This window comes from Aethalodelphis obliquidens, unplaced genomic scaffold (genome assembly GCF_003676395.1).
Source record: "Aethalodelphis obliquidens isolate GAN/ISIS:26980383/991018 unplaced genomic scaffold, ASM367639v1 scaffold42, whole genome shotgun sequence".
Lineage (NCBI taxonomy): Eukaryota > Metazoa > Chordata > Mammalia > Artiodactyla > Delphinidae > Aethalodelphis > Aethalodelphis obliquidens.
Genome location: NW_020837986.1, coordinates 9,840,123 through 9,859,220, shown reverse-complemented (window position 1 = coordinate 9,859,220; position 19,098 = coordinate 9,840,123). Strand labels below are relative to the sequence as shown.

General features: G+C 43.9%; 1 protein-coding gene and 1 long non-coding RNA gene across 2 annotated transcripts in view; one reads left to right on the top strand and one right to left on the bottom strand.

Moving 5' to 3' along the window:
• Positions 1-8,336, top strand: part of CNBD2 (cyclic nucleotide binding domain containing 2) — a 69,913-nt gene extending 61,577 nt beyond the window's left edge. Inside the window, exon 13 of the mRNA XM_027078408.1 lies at positions 8,108-8,336. Within this exon, the coding sequence (XP_026934209.1) occupies positions 8,108-8,141 (34 nt within the window). The 3' untranslated portion in view covers positions 8,142-8,336. The remainder of the gene's footprint in view (positions 1-8,107) is intronic.
• LOC113605250 (uncharacterized) lies at positions 4,503-16,633 on the bottom strand. Its single transcript, XR_003427123.1, has 3 exons — positions 16,011-16,633; positions 6,642-7,161; positions 4,503-5,149 (listed from the first exon to the last, which is right to left on the bottom strand). It is a non-coding gene; the product is annotated as an uncharacterized LOC113605250 (long non-coding RNA).
• Between the last annotated feature and the right edge of the window lie 2,465 nt (positions 16,634-19,098).

Below are 19,098 nucleotides of genomic sequence, written 5' to 3'. Positions count from 1 at the left end.
CATCGCAACGAAGAGTAGCCGCAGCTAGAGAAAGCCCGTACGCAACAGCAAAGACCCAACTCAGCCAAGAATAAATAAACAAATAAATTTATTTTTATAAAAAACAAAACAAAACAGGTGGCAGGCTAGATTTGGCCTGTGTGCCATTGTTTGCTGACCCCCCGCTCTAGGCAATAGGGAGCCCTTGAAGGTTCTTGAGTAGACCTGACATGACCAGAGAAGGGGTGGGAAGCTTTTTATTGAGCATTTATTCTATGACAGCCATCTTGCTAAGCATCTGACTGGAGTCTAATGACTTGGGCTAAGATCCTAGGTCTGCCACTTAATGGCTGTTGAGGATTAAAAGAGGTGAACAGCAAGGGGGAGGATTTTATTCACCAGGACCACTGTGTCCAGCTTCCTGGAAAGTGAGAGAAAAAACTTCCAGCATAGGAGGCAGAGCAAGTTTTCTAGGGGAGCGGTGGGTGAGAAATTAGACTAGAAGAGCAGCCTGGGAGCAAGGGCATCATATGTAGGGGGAGAGGCTGTGAGGGCTGGGGCTTTGGGAAGTCTTGAGGGGAACAGAGAAAGAGCAAATCTTTTTCTGAAGCTACTAAGCAACAGATAGAAGAACTTGAGAATGAGAAATGCCCAAAGAGGTCTTCAAAGAGCTTTTCTGTGCACTGAGAATGTGTTTTTCCTTTGGCATTTTCTTGAGAAACCAAGTAAACATTTGAATAGCTCCTTTTTTTGCGGGGGGGGGGATAGCTCTTATTTATGATTTTATGCAATAATGCTGTTTCTTTGAGTTCAGTTACCAAGCAGACAGTGGGCAGCATGAGGCCCTAGTTATGTTCGGTTACACGTGTAAAGTCCCTGGTACATAGTACGTGCTCAATACACGTTAGATGGTATTAGTACCTTTTTTTAAAAAATTTATTTATTTTATTTTTGGCTGCATTGGGTCTTCATTGCTGCGCGCGGGCTTTCTCTAGTTGTGGCAAGCGGGGGCTACTCTTCGTTGCGGTGTGCAGGCTTCTCATTGCGGTGGCTTCTCTTGTTGCGAAGCATGCTATCTAGGCGCGTGGGCTCCAGTAATTGTGGCGCATGGACTCATTAGTTGTGGTTCACGGGCTCTAGAGCGCAGGCTCAGTAGTTGTGGTGCACAGGCTTAGTTGCTCCGCGGCATGTGGGATCTTCCCGGACCAGGGCTCGAACCTGTGTCCCCTGCATTGGCAGGCAGATTCTTAACCACTGCACCATCAGGGAAGTCCTATTAGTACCTTTTTGATCAAGGTCAATTTGGCCATCCAGAGACTCTCTTCCCCCTTCAGTGGAATAGGAAGCCAAGGCTTTGGAAGGCTAAGCTTTCATAATCAATGATAAAGATCATCTCCGAGAGATTTGGGATAGGAGGGTGCTGGCTGTCATCTCACCCGAACCCCACACTCTAAGTGAAATGGTTAATGTCAATATTAAGAGGCAGCGTTGGAGGGAGAGAGCAGAGGCAGGTCACCAAAGCATTAACATGCACTGTGGGCAAGGGTGCTATTCGAAGGAAGAATGAGTGGGACAGTGTGGGGAGGGATGTGTGAGAACCTCCCAGCCTCCCAGCCTCCGGGCTGTGAGCTTCAGAATCCCTCCCCTTCCGCATACACTCTGCAACAAACAGCAGCGGATCAGAATTGGGCAGGGAGGAGGTCACATCAGGATTTATTTGGGAGAAGAGTTCATTCAGAAGGAACCAGTATGACACCCCTTGACACAAGTGTAACTAATAAACATATTTTCAGTGCTACAGAGGTTCTTACTGCCCACCTGGCACAGATCCAAGGGTCAGGAAGCCCATAGTGACCTGTCTCAAGGGAGTAGGGCCCGGCTCAGGTACGGAGTGCTCCCTGTGTGCCCACATTGTGTGAGGCACTCTATAGAGGCTATCACTTATCCTGAAAATACTTCCTGGCAACTAACCAGGTGGCATTGTCCCCATCTGACAGATGAGGAGCCTGAGGCCCAGAGAGGCAAAGGCCTTGTCTAAGCTCACTCGCTACCAGGTGGTTGCTCCAGGAAATCCGAGGGCTTTCACTGCACCCCAGCACCCTCCCATGCAGGAAGCGTCTCAGCGTGTGCACTGTGGCACCATCCTCACTCAGCTATCCCAGATGAGCCACCTGTTTTCAAAACAAATTCTGTACACACAACCCTGGAACTGTGCTGGAGAGAATATACTCACCCTCCTGGATGATTTTCCATATGTAAATAAGCCTAGTCATATTGGAGAGGCACACCCAGGCCACTGAAGCCAAAAATACAGCCCCCAGTACTGATAGCTTCCACTGTTTGGGGAAAATGAAAAAACCCATTTGAGAAACACAGGAGATATTGCCAGCATTTGTTATAGGAAGTGTTTAAGATCCCTCCTTGGGGTTGGAAGCAAAAAGCATTCTTTAAATCCTCTATTCCTTTTATATAACTCATGGAAAAATCTTACCTTCCTGTTACAGAAGGTCTAAGGGGTGAGATGGGTAACTTCGCAACCTCCATCGCACTCACTAGAGGCTATTTTGCCATGATGCTTTTCTGTCATTTGGGGATTTAAGGGGTTTAACCACAAGGGTGCCGAGTTGCAGAATTTGTAGTCACAGGTTCAGAGCTGACAATGAAGACGAGTAATTTCTAGGTGGCTGAGAAGCAGCACCAAAGCTGGAAAGAGGGTTTTTCATGGCTTCTAAAGGCTGTGGGCTTTAGCCCTGGGGATATTGGGAGGGCGGCACTTCTGGACAAAAGCTGTGTCTTTCAGCCAGGCTCCTTCCCTTTCTGGAGCTTCACTACCGTCATTGGTAAAATCGGCAGGGTCTGGTAGGTGTACTTAAGCCTCCCTCCAACCCCAACAGAAAATCAGAATCAAGAAGAAAATGGATTATGGAGACCCTTGGTGAAGTGTGAAAATGAACAACAGATGAGATAATAGTACTGTATTAATGCTAAATGTCCTGATGTTGGTAATTTTACTGTGGTTATGTAAGAGAATCTCCTTGTCCTTAGGAAATACACACTGAGGTCCTTGGCTGTTAAAGGAGATGGTTTCTTCAACTTACTTTCAAATGATTTAGAAATATATTGTGTGTATATTTAGAAGAGCAAAGCATATATAGCAAAATGATAACAACTGGCGAATCTGGGTGAAGGGTACTTAGGAGTTCTTTGAACCATTCTTGCAATTTTTTTTTTTTTTTCCAATTTGAAAGCAGTCACTGTTTATTAACTGACCAGATTACAAAAATAATGATGGTAGATACCTTAGTTCATCCTTCATTCTTGTAACTTTTAAAAAATTATTTTAAATTGTATAATACACATAAAACTTACCCTCACAGCCATTTTTAAATATGTTTTTAAGTTCAGTGGCATTAAGTACATTCACACTGTTGTTCAACCATCATCACAGCCATCTCCAGATCTCTTGTCATCTTATCAAAGTGAACCTGTGTACCCATTAAACAATGACTCCTCACTCCCCACTCCCCTCTGCCAGCTCTTGGCAACCACTGTTTTACTTTGTCTATGAATCTGACTACTTTACATACCTTAAATAAGTGGAATTATACAATATTTGTCTTTTTGTAGATGTCTTATTTAGAATAATGTTCTCAAGAATCATCCATGTTGTAGCATGCATCAGAATTTCCTTTTTTTTTTCTTCAGAATTTCCTTCTTTTTAAGGCTAAATAAAATTCCATTGTATGTACAATACATACCACACTTTGTTTATCCCTTCATCTGCTGATGGACATTTAGGTTGCTTCCATCTTTTGGCTATTGTGAATAATGCTGCTATGAACATGGATGTACAAATATCTTTGAGACCCTGCTTTCAATTCTTTTGGTATATACTCAGAAGTGGAATTGCTGGATCATATGGTAATTCCATTTTTAATATTTTGAGGAACTGCCATACTGTTTTCCACACTGGCTGCACTATTCTTGCAATTTTAGTGTGAAATCATTTCAAAATAAAAATTACAACTCTAATTGACTTTATAATTGACTTTGTAATTAGGTGATAATTTATTTTAAAATCTGGTGAGAAGCTCCCTGATATCCAGGGCAAAAGGGGGGAAATGCTTTTTCACTAGAAATGACAATTAAAATGAAGAAGAAAATGGAAGAAGTCAATATAGATTTGTATCAATATGAGCATTAGCCCTGATGATTGTAAAATCTAGCTTTGAGCTCTCTGACAGCCAAGGCAAAAAAAGAAACATAGTATTTCCTTATTTGAAAGGAAGAATCTGCTCAGTCCCTGAGGAGAGTAACAAAATTTCTCACCCAAGGAGGGTAGGGAAGTTTGTCTTCACTCCCTTCTTTCAAATGGGCCTCCTGGGCTTCCCTGGTGGCGCAGTGGTTGAGAGTCCGCCTGCCGATTCAGGGGACTACGGGTTCGTACCCCGGTCTGGGTAGATCCCACTTGTCGCGGAGCGGCTGGGCCCAGTGAGCCATGGCCGCTAAGCATGCGCGTCCGGAGCCTGTGCTCCACAACGGGAGAGGCCACAACAGTGAGAGGCCCGCGTACCGCAAAAAAAAAAAAAAGTGCCTCCTACCTATTTTACTGCGAGCTACCTTCTCCCAGCGTACTTTAAATTAGGGGCCTGTTTCTACTTGGCTCTGGACTTCTTGGCCTCGGGTCCCTTCTGGCACCACAAAGTTAGTATCTAGAATGGTTGGCTGCCGGTGAGGGCTGTTCCCCCTTTGCTCCCTTATCACGTTTATCACATGGAAGGAGGTGGACTCATGGTCTTTAAGTCTTAACAACACTGACCATCTATGATTTTAATGGTTAGAAACTGAGACCATATCTTTTCCTGAGAGCAGGTTTTTATCTTGAAAGATACTGTCAGAAAGTCCTTCTTCCGGTCATAACTTAAAACTCATGCTACTGTGCAAGAGTTTTTCTTGTTTTGTGTGGAGATGGAGAGGAATTGCTCATTGCTCTTCTGGAAGCCTCTTCCCCATAAAGCCAGACCTTCTCCCGTCCTTCTGTCTGATCTCACGGACATCACAGGGCAGAAGGAGCAGGATAACGAGCAGGAGTTCTGGATTTAGGCTGCTCTGCTTCCGACCAGCTGCGTCACAGCAGGCAAGCAACTGCTCTTTGCCTCAGTTTCCCCATCTGTAACATGGGAATAATAAAAGCATCTGTTTCATAAAGTCATGAAGATTAACTTAAATAGTCCATATAAAACACTAAATTCAGAGTCTGACTCTCAGAAAGCAAAAACCTGGGGTGGGAGAAAAAAGGGGACCCAGGGACAAAATGATACAGACAGTAGGTCTGTGAGACTTGCAGACCGACCTGGAGGCCAGCCCTGCCCACAGAGTTGAAATAGAAGAGTCCCACATATGGACATTTCTCAGTTTAACAGATCACAGCAGCTGGGGGATTTGCACATGTAAAATGCTCTCACCGGTGAATCATTCTGCATTTGCACATTGCTCTATTATCATACACAACTTATCAGCTTCGATGATTACCAGCTCATGCGGTCCTCTGCCTTTTTGAGAGGAGAGCCCTGGACCTGCTGGCTGCCTATCTCCTCCTCCTCCCTTTATGCCAGTGCTTGTCTTCTGTCCCTTAGCTGCCAGGCTCCTGGCATCTCCATTAGATAGGGAAGCATATGGGAACTGGAAGGACTGAACTAAAATCTAGATGACTTCAACCGGTATATCTCCAATTAGCAGACATGCTGTAGGAAGAGAGAGCTGGTCAGGTTTTAGAGATACAGCACCAAACCGAACCAAAGTCCTTGGCATCAAGGAGCTTACATTCCGGGTCAGTGGTTAAAGAACACAAGAAAAATCAGGGAATCTGGGGGATGGAGGTGGGTTAGAGGTTACTACGTTGTAAAGGATAGTCAGGGAAGGCTTCTCTAAGACCGTGATATTGATGAGTACAGGAAGTGAGGGGATGAGCCATGCAGATATCGGGGCAAGAGTGTTCCAGGCAGAGAGAGAGCACATTCAAGCATAACAGCAAGAAGGCTGGTGTGGCTGGAATGGAGTCAAAGGAGAGAGAAATTGAAAGAGGGCAAGGGCAGACAGGGACTGGAGGCCAGCTCATGATCATGTGAAGGGAGCCTCTGGAAAGTTCTTAGCAGAGGAGTGATATGATCTGGCTACAGACTTGGGGTTTAAGCATGAGGGTGGCATGGGGAGATGGGGGTGGGGGACAGTTGGGAAGCCAGTGCCATAATCCAAGTAGGAGATTACGGTGGCTCAGATCACCATATTGATTGTGGTGGTGTCTCGATGGGGCTGATCGTGGACATATTTCGATGGTAGAATCGATCAGGGTTTGCTAAAGGACTGAATGTTAGGAATGAGAAAGAGGGACTAAGGATAACTCCAAAGATTTTGGTTTGAGCAAGTGGAAGGATGGAGTAGCCATTCCCTGAGACAGAGAAGACTGTAGCAGAAGTACATTTAGGGGTGAATATCAGGAGTGTGGTTTTTAGCAGTTAAAAAAAAAAAAAGGATTTAAGGATGATGTGAGAACACACGTAAAGCAGTTGTACCACCACCTGGCACTTCATGCACACTCATGCAAGGTTAGTATTATCCCCATTTTCACACAGCTGGTTTGGTAGAAGAGCCAGAATTCAAACCTGGGCCTGTTTGGCTCCAAACCTCAGTTTGTTTCTCTTCTTAAACATCCTGTCTTCCATGATCCCTTGTCCTTAAGGTTTCATGTTGATACTGTCAGAAAGTTCTTCCTCCTGTTTAATGGCAGTCTGTCCTATTGCAGTTAGAGCCTGACCCTTTGTTTGGGACTCTTGGGTTATGTCAAGTGAAGTCGGCAAGATCCTGTTTTGCGTGGTGAAGCAGGAGGCACCCATGAGCTATTTGCCTCTTCAAGCGTTATTGGTAGCGCCGTGAAATTTAAATTCCCTTTTCATAGGTCTTCATCACAAGAAAGGTCATTTAAAACTTCACTGGCGGGCTTCCCTGGTGGCGCAGTGGTTGGGAGTCTGCCTGCGGATGCAGGGGACACGGGTTCGTGGCCCGGTCTGGGAAGATCCCACATGCCGCGGAGTGGCTGGGCCCGTGAGCCATGGCCGCTGAGCCTGCGCGTCTGGAGCCTGTGCTCTGCAAACTTCACTGGCATCAAGTAATTCCTAAAACATGCTTTAAAAATATAGACAGACAGGTAGTAGGTAGGTAGGTAGATATTTATCTATATAAATATTAGAAAAATTCTAAAAATTTTTTTCATAATCCCCAATTTTAAAATGTATATAATGAGAATTGAAACATTTCTACTATTTCACCCATCTAATCTCATCTCCCAAGGATAACTTGACTAACAGTTTGGTACGTAACCTTCTCAAAGTTCACATACTCATACCCATTTCCTTATTTATTATTTTAACCAAAAAAAAAGGAAGAAGCTATACCAGCTCTGTCCAATAGAATTTTCTGCAATGATGACAATGTTCTATCATACATGTCCACCAGCCATATATGGCTACTGGGCACTTGAAATGTGGCTAATGTGACTGAAGACTGAATTTTTAATTTTAAGTAATTTAAATAGCTATAGGTAGGTAGTGGCCACCATAATGGACAGCACAGTGTTATACATTTTGGATTTTTTACTTAGAGTATCATGGACATTTCTTTTTTGTTTAATTTTATAAATTTTGAAATCATCTCACAGAAAAGTTGCAGTTACAATACAAAAAAGCCATTTGAGAGTAAGTTGGGACCGGATGCATCAGCACATCCAAATAATTTAGTGTTTATTTCCTCAAACAAGGACATTCTCTTATGTAACCACAACCATCAAAATCAAGAAATTATCACTGACACATTACAGCCATCGAATCCTCAGGGCCCATCCACATGTTGCCAGTTGTCCCAATAACATCCTTTATAGCAAAGGATCCAGTTCACGATCGTGCAGTACACTTAGTTGGCATGCCTCTTTGGTTTCCTTCTATCTGATATAGTTCTCAACCTTTCTTTGACATTCATGACCTTGATACTTTTGAAGATTATAGACCAGTTATTTTGTAGAGTGTTCCTTCTACAAGAAAGGGCCTGTTTGATGTTTTCTCATGGTTCGATTTAGGTTATGCATCTTCGGCAGGAAATCCCAGAAGTGATGCTGTGTTCTTCCCATTGGATGTTATCAGGTGGTGCAAGATTTCAATTTGTCCCATTACTGGTGGTAACTTATTATTGGATGAAAATGGTGTCTCCACTGTAAAGTTACTCTTGTTGTTTATTTCCTTTTCATTTTAAAATGTATGTATGCTGTTAAAAAAAAACCCCACATAACATGAAATTTACCATCTTAACCATTTCTACGTGTATAGTTCAAGAGTGTTGAGTATATTCACATTGTGAGAGAGATCTCCAGAACTTTTTCATCTTGCAAATCTGAAACTCTGTACCCACTAAACAACTCCCCTTTCCCCCTCCCCCCAGCCCCTGGTAAGCACCCTTCTACTTTCTGTCTCTATGAACTTGACAACTTTTGACACCTCATATAAGCAGAATCATACAGTCTTTGTCTTTTTGTGCCTGGCTTATTTCACTTAGCACAATGTCCTCAAGGTTCATCCCAGTTGTAGCATGTGTCAGGATTTCTTGCTTTTTTAAGGCTAAATAATATTCCATGGCATGTATATACCACATTTTGTTTATCCATTCATCTGTTGATGGAAATTTGGGTTCCACCTCTTGGCTTTTGTGATAGTGCTGCTATGAACATGGATATGCAAACATCTCTTTCAGACCTGTTTTCAAATTTCTTGGATGTATATCCAGAAGTGGGACTGCTGGGTCATATGGTGGTTCTAGTTTTGATTTTTTTGAGAAACTGTCATCCTGTTTTCCATAGCAGTTGCACCATTTTACAATCCCACCAACAGTGAACAAGGGTTGCAATTTCTCCAGATCCTTGTCGACACTTGTCGTTCTGTTCTTGTTAGTAGCCATCCTAATGGGTATGAGTTGACATCTCATTGTGGTTTTGATTTGCATTTCTCTAATTATTAGTGAGGTTGAGCATCTTTTCATATGCTTGATGGCCATCTGTATGTCATCTTTGGAAGAATGTCTATTCAGGTCGTCAATTTAATTGGATTTTTTTGTTGTCAGAGTTTTTTATATATTCTAGATGTATCAAGATATACGATTTGCAAGTATTTTCTCCCATTCCATAGGTTGCCATTTCACTCTGTTGAGCATGTCTTATTCCCTTTTAATAGGTATTTTGTGAGGAGGTGCTTTGGAACTATGTAAATATTCCCTTCCTTATCATACTTTCCGTTTATTTATTCATTTACTTATATCAGCATTGGACTCATGGCTTCCTATTTTATTCAGTGTATTTGTTCTTATCATTTCCTATTTTGATGCACAAACTGCCACAGATTAGGCCGATGGAAGCCACTTCAAGCTGGCTTCTGGGGTCCTTCTGACATGTTCCTATCATTCTCTGAGGCACTTTCTTGTTTTCTGCTGCCACGGGATATTCCAGGATGATCTCGTACTTTCCTGTTGCAGCCCTGGAATTAACCATTTCTCCAGGGCCCCTGCTTCCTTTTAATAGAGAATGGAATTTAGAAGCTTCTGGCCCAGGCTCTGCTGCTGAACTCTGTGGCTTTGAAAAGCCCAGCATGTGATCTGGAGAGGCATACCTCATCAACCAGCCAGAACAAACCCCTCATTTACAGAGGGGGGGACTGAGGCTCAGAGGGGATCAGGTGGCCAATGTTCCCTAGCTCGTGAGACAGCTCAGACGTGAGCTGAGGCCTCTGACTCCCTTCCAGTGCTCTTTCCCTGGCAATACATGTTATTTATGAGGTGTGACCCCGGTGGGGCCTGTCCCCTCTCTGGACTTCACTTTCCTCTTCTGTCCACTGAGGGTTAGTTTTGCCTGGGGGTCCAAGACTGCCTTTCTGAGAGCTAACCTTTTCTCTTTAACTCTTCATGAGCCTACCTTCCCCCCACCCCCCAGACCTTTATGGATGACTCCACCTTTAATTACAGAGAGCTTCAGCTTTTATCTCCAGCTCTGGTGGATTGGGGTTGCAGACTAGTCCTAGCCTGGGAATGAGCTGTCCAAATGCACCTGGTTCTCCCATTCCAGGCCAGGGGTTCCAGGCATATGTGCCTCCCTGAAGCCCATCTCCGTCAGCTAACACCTGTCTCATAGGGGCATCAACAGAAGAAGATGGCAATGGGAAGGGCCTCCTCTACCTGCCCTCACTGGCTCCCAGCCCACCCATATTATACAAAGAGCACCCAGGGAAGCACCAGAAATGCCACCTCCCCACATTTCGAGGCCAGTGTCTCTTGAGCTTCACTCTCAAAGCTGGGTGTAAGAAACCCTCTGGTATTCCATTAGAGAATATTTGATGCCTGATTGGGGTGCGTGGTGCTGCATCCAACCTTCACCCTCTGGTTTGGTCAGCTGATAGGAACCGCCAGCCTGGGAACCCGACTATTCAACTGATGACGGCAGCAGCTACACCATACAACTGTCTGAAAAGCTGAGCTTTTGGCTCTTTTGTATTCAACGGACATTTCCTACGCACCTACTATGTGTCAGGCATTGTGCTGCACCCTGCGGTAAGACGATTTAAGCCAGAGCTCAATCCAGTAGTTTCAGGTAACAATGACAGTACAAGTGGGTTCCATATGTCGATACAAGAGGCATAAGTAGGGGCTGCAAGGGAAAGGGCCTAACTTCTGACATTTGGTTCTGGAGTGTCAGGTTCTTGTAGGCAAGGCTGTATACAAAATTTGAGAGGGCAACAAAGAATGATTTTGCTAGATGAAAAAATTGGAAAGGGGGGCTTCCCTGGTGGCACAGTGGTTAAGAATCGCCTGCCAATGCAGGGGACTCGGGTTCGAGCCCCGGTCCAGGAAGATCCCACGTGCCGCGGAGCAACTAAGCCCATGCGCCACAACTACTGAGCCTGTGCTTTAGAACCTGCGAGCCACAACTACTAAGTCCGCACGCCCAGAGCCCGTGCTCCGCAAGAGAAGCCCGCGCACCACAATGAAGAGCAGCCCCCGCTCGCCGCCAACTAGAGAAAGCCTGCGTGCAACAACAAAGACCCAATGCAGCCAGAAATAAATATATAAAATAAATCGATAAAAAAAAAAAAAAAGAAAAACGTGGGAAGGGCGCTATGGGCGGAAGGAATAGCTTAAGTAAAGCTGGAATCACCGAAGCGCAGAACTAGTTACCTAGAACAACAAGGCACATCGCTGGGGGTAGCGGGGCTAATGTCTAAGCAACGGAAGGCATCGTAAGACATGACACTTCAGATACCTCAGAGCCCAGGCATGAAGGGTGTGGACACTATGCTTCTATGGAGACTTCATTAAGGTTTTCAAAATAACATTTATTTCTTAAAAGTTAACATGTGCATAATAGGAAACCAAAGAACACAAGAAGCAAAAAACAGTCATTTATCATCACAAGCAATTTACCATTTGATGTGTCCTTCTAGGTCTCGTTTGTGTATTTAAACACAACTAAGCATTCATTTTTATGTAATTAAGATCATACAGTTATGTATCATGCTTTTTCACACATCATGAATATTTACCATTTCAAAGTCCCAAAGCTATGAGTATTTTGATAACCAAAAATACACTACACCAACTCAATCTGGAAGGAAAAAAATGTAATCCTTTCTTGGCGACAAAAACTTCAGAAAAGACAAAAATGGCAACAGGCCTCTAGATAAAGATATTGGCAGAGTTATGATTAAAATACTACATTCCCTTAACGGTCAATTAAAAATGAGACATAAAGCAACAGAGTACCCAAAGTATAATGCTTTTAAGAGGATTCATTATCTGATCTAAACTATTAAAGTATTAGCAAGGAGGTATATTTCCACTGAATTACTTAACAATGTATTCCTATAGTACAGCTAAGAGATGCACACACATCAATGGTTATCATCAAAATATAAAAAGGAATACATCCACATACTTCCCTCCCTTTTATACTTCCTTCTGCCCCTCTGCTGCCAACCTAATGAACAAGTCCTGGTGTACATTTCTCAGATGGTTTAACAATTCCATGTCCAAGATGCTACTTTTTTACCAATTATAACAAAGATATTTACAAATTGGTTAATTCACTAGCTCTACTTTTTATCATACATTGTCACCTCAGGACTCCTAAAAAGCCTAGATGTTGCAAAATAATGAATGAACCTTGTCCATAGTAAGCATTGGTACTTTACAAAAATGCACATTTAGACCTATGGTTATAACCTAAAACTGTCTTCTAGATATGGAGATATTAGCTAAGAGCCCTTCCCTTCACCCTTCCTCTCACCCATCCTCCAGCATATCAGCAACTAAGTACAGGACTATATCTAGCTCCAAGAGGTGGATTAACATAGACGCTCCCAGAAGACACAGCCCTTCCTAAAAACCAACAAAAGGGCATTTATTAAGGGGTTATTTTACTACCTCTACTTTTAATATACTTTGGGCATTAGGACTTGCTTATTCTTTAATACACAGCAATATTAACTAAAACACACAAATAAAACAATGGTTAGACAATCTGAACTTGTCTAAAGACTCATGGGCACAGATCCCTTCTCTGTACTTCCTTCCCTGTCTGCTCCCCGCCTCCCCACCACCCAGTGAATAGTCAGCTTACGCTCCAAGACTCAAGTTTAACAATTTCCACTCCCCCAATACAACCATTCCTATGAATTAACAGAAAAAAAATACTTTAAAAGGTGTTACTTTTAACTCTCTATTTTCAACATATGTTGTGTACTTTTACACATCTAGAAAGATTAGATGTTTCAAATACAGATTTAAGTTTGTCCACTATGTATACACGTAGTAGCACTGAAGAAACTGCACACAAAGGCTATAGTCACAAAGTGTCTCCTAAACAGGAACACTCTGGCCTAGAAGCTTCCCCTTCTCATCTCTATCAACCCGGTGGACAAGAATAAGCATCTGTAATGCTTAGAGGGGATTTTAACAATTTTACTTCCTCCAGTTGTTTTCAGAAGTCTTTCCTATGAATTTTAACACAAAGTGTACACAATGTATTTATCGGCTATTTTTGTCATACACTGGCAACCTCTTTAACATCTAGGAAGACTAGATGTTGTAAATTTGGACCCTCTGTCCTTTATGTACACTATGTACACAGCCAAGTAAAACAAAATGCAGAGACACACCAGACAATGGTTAGTCTTGGTATAAAGCCCTTTACACTTTCTTCTTTCTCCCTGAACCAGCACAAATAAAATAATGTGTACTGCTCAGAGAGGTGGTTTGATCATTTTGATCACTCCATTTCTAAAAGACAGTATTTCATATGAATTTTAACAAAAGGATATATCTACAAAATATGTTACTTCACTACCTCTACTTTTAACATACTTTGTGCACTTCTAAACATCTAGAAAGACTAGATGTTTCAAATAAGGACTAAAGTTTGTCCACTATATACACAGTAGTGTTGAATAAACTACACACATGTAACAATGGTTAGATCTGAAAGTGTCTTCTACATAGGGACATTCTAATCTAGAACACTTCATTTCTCCCAGTACCTCCTTTCTGCCATCCATCCAACATTGGGCAAGTACAGGCACAGGTGTCAGGCGCAGGTGTCACTTAGATGTGATTTACAATTTCACTTCCAAAGGCCCTTTTCAGAAGACGGCTTTTCAATGAATTTTAACACAAAGTGTACAAAATGTGTTAGTTTACTAACTCTACTTTTGTCATACATTGGCAACCTCTTTAATATCTAGAGACTAGATATTATAAAATGGGGACCCATTGGTCCAGTATATACAAAATATATACAGTAAAGTTAAACAAAATGCATGTAACATATAGAGCAATGGATAAGTTGAAATGTTCTAGTACCTGCTAGCAAAACATCTTTTGCAATCTTCCCTCCCACCTCCCTAAATCCAATGAACAAGCACAGAGTACTGTTCAGAGAGGAGGTTTAACAATTCCATTTCCAAAGACAGTATTTCCCCAGTTTTTAAAAGCTATTTACAAGAAGCATTATTCTACTAAAACTACTTTTAAATACATCAAGCACTTCTAAACATCTAGAAAGAATAGATATTTCATATAAGAACTTACTTGTCCACTATGTACACAGCACTGTTAAATAAAATTGCACACATGTAACAATGGTTATAATCTGAGGTATCTTCTAAATATGACCATTTTGGCCTGAACCATTTCCTCCCTCACTTCCTTCTCTCCACCACCAATCCAGTGGACAAGTACATGCATATGTAATGCTTAGAGGTGGTTGAACAAATTCATATCCAAAAGTCATTTACAGAGGACAAGCTTTCCTATGAATTTCAATAAAGTATACAAAATGTGCTAATTTTACTATTTTGTCATACACTGGCAACCCCTTTAACGTCTAGAGACTAGATGTTGCAAAACTAGGACTCAATTTGTCCATTATATACACTATATACACAGCAAAACAAAATGAACATACAAAAAATGGTTTTGTCTGAAAATGTCCAGGTATGAACACACTAGCATATTACCTTTTGGAATTCTTTCCCTCCCTCCTCCAAACCACTGAACAAGTATAGGCAATAGTATACTGCTCAGAGAGGTGGTTTAACATTTAACATTCCCAAAGACAGTACTTCCTGTGAATTTTAGCAAAAAGTTATTTACAAAGTGATATTTTACTACATCTACATTTAACATACGTTGGGCACTTCTAAACATCTAGATGGACTAGATGTTTCAAATAAGGACTTAATTTGTCCACTATATACAGAGCAGTACTGAATGAACTGCAGACATGTAACAGTTATAATCTGAAACTGTCTTCAAAATACCAGCATTCTAGCCATTCTAAGACCAACCCCCTTCTCTCTCTCTCCCCTCCACCAACCCAGAGGGCTATCACGCTCAAATTTTCAGAAGACAATCTTTCCTAGAAATTTTAACACAAAGTGTACAAAATGTATTATTTACTAACTCTATTTTTGTCATACACTGGCAACCTCTTTAACATCTAGAAAGACTAGATGTTGTAAATTAGGACTCATTTGTCCATTATATACACTATATACACAGCAAAGTGAAACAAAATGCGAGAACATAAAAAAGACAATGGTTAATCTTGCCTCACTATAAACACACTGGCACAGAGCTCTTTGCACTTCCTTCTCCTCCCCGCGACCTTGAACCAGTGCACAAACAGTGCATACTGCGTACTGTTCAAAAAGGTGGTTTGGCCACCCCTCCCCCCCCACAACATTTCATACGAATTTTAACAAAAAGGTATTTACAAAATGTTTTTTTACTACCTCTACTCTGAACAAATATCAGGCACTTTAGAAGATCTAGAAAGACTAGATATATCAAAAAAGTACTTATTGTCAACTACACATACAGTAGTAAGGAGTAAAATGCACACACAAAACAATGGTTCTAATATGCAAATGTCTTCTAACTGTGACCAGTCTGGCACAGAACCTTCTTTTCTTCCTCCTCAACGTCTTCCATTCCATGTCCTCTAACCCACTGAACAAACGTGGACCTCTGTGGCTCCTGATGTCGCCTCTAGAGGTGGTCAAACAACTCCATTTCGAAAAGTCATTTCCAGAAGACATTTCTTTTCTACGGTTTTTTTAAAGAAACAAATAGGCATTTACAAGACATGTGACTTTAACTCTATCATACGTCGGCAACCTCTTCACATCTAGAAGGCCTATATGTAGCGAAAAGTCTTCTTTCGAAAGGTTGGGGGGAAAGTTGAGAGCAGCTTTTTCATATTATATACACAGGCCTTCTATAAACGGCCAGTAAATCTTCCCAAAGGGTGGCGGGCACTTCCTATTGGCCGCATGTGGTACGTTATTCTACCATTTCTATCTTCCGACATCGAGGTCTTGGTAGAACGACGACCAACCGCCCGATGACCCGCTAACGTTCCACCCGTCGTCGACCGGGGCTCCGCTCACCTTCCGGGCCCGTTAAGGCCTTTGTCCGTCGTTGTCCGGACGAGGTGAGGTCTCGTCCAACTGGGGCAGAGAGGTCACCTCAGGTCCCGGATCCGCGCGGGCTCCAAGGCCTAAGGGTAGCTGAGCTGGCGTCCACGTAGACCCCCCCTTCCCAGGCCCTCGAGGCTCTAACGGCCCTCTGCAGCGTTCCAGTGGCCGCCATTCTTCTCGCCCTGCCACGCCCGACGCCCAAAGGCGCCACGTCCTCGGTGGCCTGCCGGAGGCTTCGCCTGACCCCTGCAGCGTGGGGTCAAGAGACCCGGCGGTGGGCGGGATCTGGGCTCCGAGGGGCCGCCGCCATTAGGTCGCGGAGGTGGGGGTGGGGGAGCAGTTCGTTGCTGCTTCCAGGCTCGGGCCCTGCCAGTGGGCGGCTGCGGCGAGGGCTCTGGGGCTCGGTAAGACACAGCCTGAGCTTGTCCCGGGGGCCCCCCAGTTCACCTGCCGACCAGAGGCCGGAGGGCCTGGAGGGCCCCGGGCTAGAAGGCCGCGATCCGCTTCTCACCGCGCTCTCTGCCGGAACTGACTTGGCACTTCTCTTTGCTGGCTAGAGAAGAGAGGTACCGGAAGTGCCAGCGCGCGGGACCCGCGAGCCAAGGTTCCGGGACTGAAACGTTCCGGCAGGGGGAAGGACGAGGGAGGTGTCACGTGAGGTCCGGACGCCCTCTTGGCTTGCCCTAACAAACAGTAATTTTTCAGGATTCCCTGAGCATGCGTATTTCTCCATTCCCGCACGCCCGCCACTGTTAAGACACTGAGGCTCCTTACAATCTTTCATTCGTTCGCTCATTTACCCCTTATTAATTGAGCACCTACTGTGTGCCACATAATCACTGGGGAATGCAGCAGTGAAGGGGCGCGAAAATTTCCTCCCCCTTGAAATTTACACTATAGTAGGGAAAACAGACAACCCTTAAAATGTGTAAAAGGACAGATGGTGAAAGTGCTACGAAAAAATAAAAGAAGGGGAATATGAGGTGTGAGTGTGAAATGTGGCCACGTGACTTTTGACCAGACATACGGAGGTGAGGGAATGGAGCCATCCAAGGGAATGTTGGGTGGAAGAGCCTTCCTGGCAGAGGGAGCGGCCAGTGTGCAGGCACTGAAGTTGAGGCGTATGGGGCTGGCCTGATAGAGGGACAACAAACAGGCTGGAGCAGAGTGAACAGCAAGAGTGTAGACGTTAAACCACTCACATAATGCGAAAGACGGAAAAGGGAATTTGGTGTATTTTTCTGAGTGAAATGGGAGGCGTTGGAGGGCTTTGCCCTGCAGTATGGAGAAGAGCTGAAGTGGGACCCGAGGTAGAAGAAGCAGGGAGACCTGCTAATAGGCCATTGCTGTCAATGGGGTGAAACAGGATAGTGGCTTGTACCAGGATGATGGCAGCAAAGATGGCAAAACAATGATTGAATTCAGGATAAATGTAAGATCCAGCCTGAAGGTTGCTGATAGACCACATGTGAAGTTGAAAGAGAGGAATTGAGGATGGCTCCAAGGCTTCTGGCCTGAGCAAATAAGGGAGGGAATTGCCATTAAATGAGATGGGAGAAACCATGGAGGAGGGAGTTTTGGGGAGAATATCTTTTTTTTTTTTTTTTTTTTTTTTTGCAGTACGTGGGCCTCCCACTGCTGTGGCCTCTCCCGTTGCGGAGCACAGGCTGCGGACGCGCAGGCTCAGAGGCCATGGCTCACGGGCCCAGCCGCTCCGCGGCATGTGGGATCTTCCCGGACCGGGGCACGAACCCATGTCCCCTGCATCGGCAGGCGGACTCTCAACCACTGCGCCACCAGGGAAGCCCAGGGAGAATATCTTGACTTCAGTTTGGGGCATGGTAAGTTTGAGATGTCTGTTTGACATTCACCTGGAGATGTCAACTAGATAACTGTATTTGTGAGTCTGGCATTCAGGGGAGAGTTGGAGTTGGATATATACTTTTGGGAGTCATCAGTATACAGATCCCTTTAAAGCTATGAGGCTGCATGAGAGAACCAAGGGTGTATGCAAAGAGAGAGAGAGGTCTCAGGCCTGAGCTCTGGGGCACTGTAATGTGTAGAGATGAGGGCAATGAGAAAGAACCAGCAAAGGAGACTGAGGAGTGACCAGAGTGGTAGGAGAACAACCACAGAATGTGGTATCGGGAAGTAAATGTGTTTCAAGGGAGACTGCTGATAGGTCATGTAAGATATGGTTGAGAAGTATGCTTTTAGCTTTTATAATAAATGCCGTGAGGAACTTTCTTGTGGATTTTCAAACTTTGTGGAGGCTTTCTGATTTCCTTTGGATGCAATTCTAGAAATGTAAAGAAGGATCAAAGCCTTGGTTCAGGCTTAAGACTTTTGATGCAGACCCAGACAGGATTCCCAGGCGGGAAATCCTACAGTCAGAAAGACCCCTCTGCTAGAAGGCGGAAAGCAGGAGTGGTGAGAAGGCCAGGAGCTCTGGGCACTGTGGCTCTAGTCCGCAATGAGATGACAAAGGCCTGAGCCATAGGAGTGGCTACCAGAGTAGAAAACAGGTGGGGTGAGGGTTTCTAGCTTTGCAAAGGAAAGCGCCCCTGAGCTCCATACCTGGAGAGAAGAGGGAGGAGGGGAAGGAGGAGCCACAGATCACAGGGTTTCAAACAAGGACTGGCTGGCTTTGTGGTTGATTGGAACAATAACCAAGACAAGAAGAAGGAAGGTCTCAGTGTGGAGTTCTTGGTCCCATTTCTGATCTCCCACCCTTCTAAGCAGTCAACAGCCTGGTATTGCTGGAACCTAAAGGTGATGATGGCAACCATGTACGTATCCTACTTTCTACTTGATATCTCTAGTTGAATGTTCCAACAGTATTTTAAACTCCTGTTGTGCAAAACAAAACTCTTGGGATTTTCCTGGTGGTCCAGTGGTTAAGACTCCATGCTCCCAATGCAGGGGGCCCAGTTTCAATCCCTGGTCAGGGAACTAGATCCCACACACCACAGAGAAGATCCCACATGCCGCAACTAAGACCCGGCACAGCCAAATAAATAAATAAATATTTAAAAACAAAATGAAACAAAACTCTTGG